The sequence below is a fragment of the Limulus polyphemus genome, unplaced genomic scaffold (assembly GCF_000517525.1).
Source record: "Limulus polyphemus unplaced genomic scaffold, Limulus_polyphemus-2.1.2 Scaffold4764, whole genome shotgun sequence".
NCBI classification, from domain to species: Eukaryota; Metazoa; Arthropoda; class Merostomata; order Xiphosura; family Limulidae; genus Limulus; species Limulus polyphemus.
Window position 1 is genome coordinate 19 of NW_013670374.1, and position 6,385 is coordinate 6,403.

The 6,385-nt window shown below is 31.5% G+C and overlaps 1 protein-coding gene across 1 annotated transcript in view; it reads left to right on the forward strand.

Annotated features, from left to right (window-relative positions):
• Window positions 1–1,002: 1,002 nt before the first annotated feature.
• LOC106471653 (tubulin-specific chaperone A-like) overlaps window positions 1,003–6,385 on the forward strand; it is a 22,079-nt gene continuing 16,696 nt past the window's right edge. Inside the window, exon 1 of the mRNA XM_013932269.2 lies at window positions 1,003–1,258. Coding sequence (XP_013787723.1) covers window positions 1,206–1,258 — 53 coding nt within the window. The 5' untranslated portion in view covers window positions 1,003–1,205. The remainder of the gene's footprint in view (window positions 1,259–6,385) is intronic.

The window sequence follows — 6,385 nt, forward strand, 5'->3', positions numbered from 1 at the left end:
GTTTCGTTGAAACGAAGTTACGGAATAAGTTAATTAAAAAACGGAAACGTAACAATATCATTATGTCACGCATTTCTTTCTTCTTGTAATATTATAGTATTTATTCTGCATTCACTCTTTGTTATATACATGGTGCAGGTTTTCACATAGCATTTGGTTGATAAGTTCATTAAATTGGTTTCATTCTATGCAGCAGCATCTGTTACATTGTTGTACTTGAAGTGAGATGATACCTGATCCATATGGCAAGGATACTGCACAGTACTGGAAGTCGAGAACAGTTTCATTCAACAGCGTTCCGGGTGATAACTTGAGGTTACAGCTTCACCTATGTTGTAATAAAATAACCAGTCATATGATTAGCGCTGGTTGGTTTTGGTAAATACGAGGATTCTTGCATGTTAAGGAATGTTACATTCAGTCAGTATAGTGTGGAACACAGATAAAAAGTCATCCGCCGAAGCATCAGTCTGTCGTGTTTATTCACGCAAGTACTCACACTATCTTTGTAGCTAGTGTCTTAATAAAAATTGGATATTTTGTATTAACTTTATGTCCAGTCTCGTTACTTCATTTTACATCGACTCAGTTAGTTAGAAATTTAGTACCACTTCATAATCAATAACATGAGAGAATCTCCTGCAATCTCACAGAGCTATTTGATAGCTCTAACGTTAATTCAGTTTCTTCTGGATGTAACTAAACCCAGATTTAAACCTAGCGTACCAATTTGAAATTTAATATAACTGTTTCCACAACATACTACTGAGTTTCTTTGTACGTGAAATTCAAAATACAATTTAGCAAAAATGTATATTTTAGAGATATTTCATTTGTAAAAAACATGATATCAACAATACATTTTAAGTTTAAAGACCAATAAGTGAAAAACAACCCAGAAACCGGGACTTGAACCCAGAACTCTCTGGATAACAAGGCGTCGTTTTTCCTTTATCGTCATTTTCACTCAACATTTAATGTTAAATTTCTAATTAGTATTAATTTATATAGCAATCCCTTTTTATAAAATTGACGTATTAAACTTTGCAATCACTAAATTCCATTGACAAATTTGGCGCGTAGATCATGGTTAGATTAAGATTGAGTCACGTTCGTTGCAATATTCAGTTGTTAGAATTTGTGTCTACTTGCGTGCGTGGTTGGCCTGAAATAAATATTTAAAAACTTTATAGTTAAACTTGAAAATGGCAGACCCAAGGTTAAAACAAATAAAGATAAAAATGGGTGTAGTTAAAAGGTAAGAATTGATATTTCGAAAAAAAACCGTTCCGAAGTAAGTGTACTTGGTTCAACTTCAACTTTCATTATTTCCTTGTGTTGGCCGTTTCAATTTTCGGATGGAAAATATATTTACTACGTTAGGCCTAATGCTACTACTAATAATAGTAATATCATTACCACTAATACTAGTACACTGTAGTACTAATTTAATAATACTATTATAGTTATACTTTAGCAATAACATAGCATTAACGTAATAATTTTCTCAACGTTCATAAAAAGAAATTCATGAATTATGTTCATGAAATTGAATTTGAAATCCCTGAACAGGAGTGGATATTCTTCCGATTCACGAGATCCAAAAAGACGCGAAAATAATTTTGATATACTAAAAATTCGGCAAGAATTTTGAGTCATAAAATAGGGGCAAGAATTTAAAATGAAAAGGTGAAGGAAGAAAGGGAAAAAAACAAGTGTATATAGACTTAGGTTGGGGTCTATTGATCTACCCAGTCATTTGTGCTTCTAATTTCTAACAGTAACATTAACAATTGTAACTCGAAGAAATGTTGAAGAATATTTTCTTTACGATTTTTGTTATTCATAAATCAAGAAAGATATTTTATATTTTTACAGTAAAATTTTTTATTTCCAAATCCAGGTTTTAAGAATAAAAAATATATAGTCATTGAGTTCTGCTCTGTTGACCATTTTGTGATAAATTTGAAATCTCATTACTGTAAACACAGTTATTTTTGGCATAAATCGTTGTCTTTATCATGTTTAGGTTGAAAAACTATGTGTAAAGCTATAAAGTTTTAACTTAAGTGTATTGCTTGATGTTCTAGTTATGAAATCTCTTGTTTAGGTATTTGCACTACACCATTAATCTTGTTTAAAACTATATATTGTTCATTATCTGTTTACATTTATTTGTGGGTTTTCACTTTGCTTATCTCAGAAATGTTTAAAACTAATTGTTGCTCTCTTCTTGATTTTTTTCCCCCTGAACGTGGACCTTTATTTTAAAAACAAATTTTCTATATTTTATGTGTAATCTATAATTTCCATTAACGTATAAGAGTTTATTTAAAATAAAAAAGTAATGGTTACTACTTGATCGCTGTGTGTCACACTATTTCCAATAAAAAAATTTATTTGTTGTTAATAGATTCAAAATTATTATTGGTCCAGAGAATGCTTGCTCGATTCTTGCATCCTGGTTTGTATACACATTTCATGAGTTTAAGATTAAACTTTTTTTTTCAAAATATTGTGTAAAATGTTGGTTTCCTTGTAGTATTTCTTTTACTTCTCAGGACATTTCCTCAAACTGGTAAATATTGCTTGTATTTTCAACAAATATTTTGTCCATCATGATCAAGATGTGTTTCACTGAGGTTTTAATTCCAGCGTAATTTTTCATGTTAATCAGATAAGTTACCCTTTAGATATTTTGTACCCAAGTGTTACTCGGCTTTGGGAAAAGAATCAGAAATGGCTTTTATAAGAATGACTTCTGCATTGCTTCCTTTTTGTTGTGTCTGAAATTCGAATGCTGATGATTTCTTTGTCAACGGCTAGTTTTGTGTGTTCATGTGAGAAGTAGTAGCAATAAGCATCATATGTGCCCTACTTGTGTTAAGATGGGTCCAAGAAAATGTAGATGTTCACAAAAGTTTTTCTTGATAATGAAACGATTTTTGTACGTGATTGTTGTTACCAAAATGTTCTGTTAATTCTCAGAAATGATTCCATTTGTTAAAAATATAGTTTTCGTACCATTCCCGATCATTAACTAATGGGTTTTACTGTGGTACCTTTTATTGTATCCCAAGTTCATTCTGCTCATTGCTGTGTCTTCTATCCTTGTTTCTTTTGTTATTTACCAGTATGTTAACTATTTGATTTGTTTTTTTTTATTCACTTGATGAAATGTGAATGTGTACAGCTTAAAATATACATTAAACAAAAACAGATGGATGTGATGAGCAAGAATGTTTGGATCATTCCTATTCAAATACTTGGAATGATCAAATACCTGGCAACCATTTGGTATTATAATTGTATTTATGAAATGGAAATTGATCTTTTATTTAGAATAAAAGTCTTTATAACCTGATAATATGGAGAATACCAAGTTTTATTTACTATGATCACCAGGAGAGCTGAAAGAGGATGACTGATTGAACTGAATGGATAACTATTACACCATGCGATATTCCACCTCATGTAGACTCTTGGAACTGTAGTGTTCATGTTTGTCTCTATGTGCATATGTGATGGATGTATTGTGGCTTTCTCTGAAGACATGCCAGTTGTGCACAAGTGAATAAATTAGGAAAAACTGAATTCTTCTTGAGTCACTGAAGATATAGCATTTCTAAAACCAAAGAAAGAATTATATCAACCAAGTCAAAGTATGACTAGATGTCAGTTCCAGAAAACCCCTTGCTAATCAGCAATCGACATGATCTATGTGCTCGCCAACTAGGGTCACAAAAAATATTTTCTTAATGAAAGCTATAATTAAACTGATTAATGTCTCAAAAATAATAAACTAATAGAAATTAGTGTTTCCAGTTATTACTATTTTCAGTTATTCCAACTATTTAAGTGGAACAATTAATGGAATATCAAATTATAATCACCCAGCTTTACTTGCCAGGCATATCTTGTCCAGATAGGTTTTACTTAGGTTTTTTTATATATATATATATATGTGCCTCTTACTGTTAGGGGCTAATATATATGGCCTGGAAAGTTTTTTTTTTGAAATTATAAAGAAAAACTGAAGTAAATTTAGAAATAATTTTCTCTGATCATTGCTCAGACTTCAAGTAATTGAATGACATTACAACGTGGTGTAATATAGTGCTTGATAAGTTCCCCAATAATATGACCATCTGACTTTTACCAATTCCATACATTATAAAAAAAACATGTAAACCCATTCTCCTTAATCCTATTACTTATTCAATTTCTTAAAATTCAAAATGCATGGCCTAATTATGAGAAATAAAGCTTACTGTACTGTAGGTTAAGCTCTATTGTTTCAAATAGTACATCCATTTCTTTCAAAAATGTAAAAATATGAGTTTAGTATTTTATAAATAATTCTAGTTACACTATTGTTTCTGCTATACGTTACTCTTACTCATGTATGCTACTGCATTAAGAGCAGTTGGTTTTAACAATATTTTATTTATTGAACAATAAGTATCATTACATAATATAAGGACAAAGAAAAAATTGGTCCTTGTATGCCTACCTTTGAGAAGGTAAAAGTGTAAACTCACTCTTTATTTTTCAGGAAATCACGAATTGCTTCTTGTACTCTTGTAAAGTGCCAGACTCCACAACTGCTGATGGTAATTCATTCTATAAACCAATTACATTCTCAGAACAATAACTATCTTAACTGAAACTTAGCTTGTATTTTCTGATATCTGGATATATTTTCTTTAAATTCCTTTAAATTAACTGCATCTACTGCATCTGAAGGTAACCCATTCCAGAGGCCAACCATTCTGTTAGAAAAAATATAGCTGTCTTAGCTGAAGATGACTTCTTCCTTGCCAAAATGTATATTTTTACCCCTAGTCTTACCATTCTCCCCGTTAAATGTAAAAAATGATGCATCAACACTACCAATTCTCTTAATCTTAAAACACCTCAATCAGATCACCTCTAACTCATCTTTTTACAAGAAAAAGCAAGTTGATATCTTAATCTATCCTCAAGTGATAATGTTTCCATCCCAGGTATTGTCCTAGCAGCCCTCCTCTGAATCCTTTCCAACAATCCAAAGTCCTTTCTGAGGTAAGGAACCCAAGACTAAACACAGTGCTCCAAATGTGGTCTAACTAATGACCTATACAATGACATTATAATGTCTTTAAACTTTTATAAATAGCATCAACTAAAATTCTACTTAGTAACATAATGCATATCAGAACATTTTTCTTTTTGTGTTCAACTTATGTGAAGTTCATGACTTGGTGGTTAGACCACTTGACTTCTAATGATTGTGAATGATTATTGTGGCTTAAATATGTGATTTATAAAATGTCTTTTATAGGCCAGCAGATGGCGGCAGCAGATAAATGAAGACAATTACAATCCCATCAATGTATATTTGAATGTACAAGAAAGCACCATGGAAAATAATTAAATTTGAAATATGCAGAGTTCTCTCTGCACATGACCCCCCCACCACCATGACTATCATTAATAACAATGCAAACTGCCTACTTTATTTTAGAAACTACCTTCCTCAAAAAGGCATAAATGTTTTTCCCCCTAGAAACACCGAAAAAAAAGCTATAATTGGTTGTCTGGTGTTAAAGTATAGGACAGTTTACTTGCTAATACCTATTTTAGTATTTAGGAGTGAGTGATATTGAAAAATTAGAGGAGCTTCCTAAAATGTATAAAAGACTCCTTCAGATGTTTAGGAATAGAAATAGACATGGCCTTTTCAGGAGTGATTCATCAAGCTGGGTGTGGTCATAAATTATTTAATAGTGTCCAAGGCTTAAAAGAAAATTATTTGGCATAAACTTGGAGAAACGGATGAGCTGTTTGGACTACAAATGGGTACAGATATTTGAACTACATCTGTGAGGCAGTTTTCAGGTTACGGGTGAATGAAATGAATGCTAGAGATGTATTCCACTTATGCAGGATGACTTAGGAAGCTCTGAAAGATTTCATTAAATGCAGTTTAAACTAAATTTGCATAGTTATGAGGAAGTTAAAGAAACTATGAATAATAGGTTGATGGTTTTGCTATGACAAAGAGAAAATTGGTTTTATAAAAACGATTTGGAACATAGGTTAAACAACAGTTTTGAAAATAAACATAAATTCAAGAATTAGTTTAACTGTTGCAATGGCGTAGCAAGGGTTCTCAGCACCCAGGGACAAAGACACTTTTGGCTCCCCCACCTCTGAAATGTATTGATTATTTGTTTTCTGATTCATTACCCACTTAATGACAATAATATAAAGAATTAATTACCACCTTATACAGGCCTAAAATAAAGTCACAGTATAACATCTTACGACATCACAACTGTAAACCTGGAACTAATGAAGTATAGCCTACTAGGTGTACTTACATAATTTGTAAACCATTTTG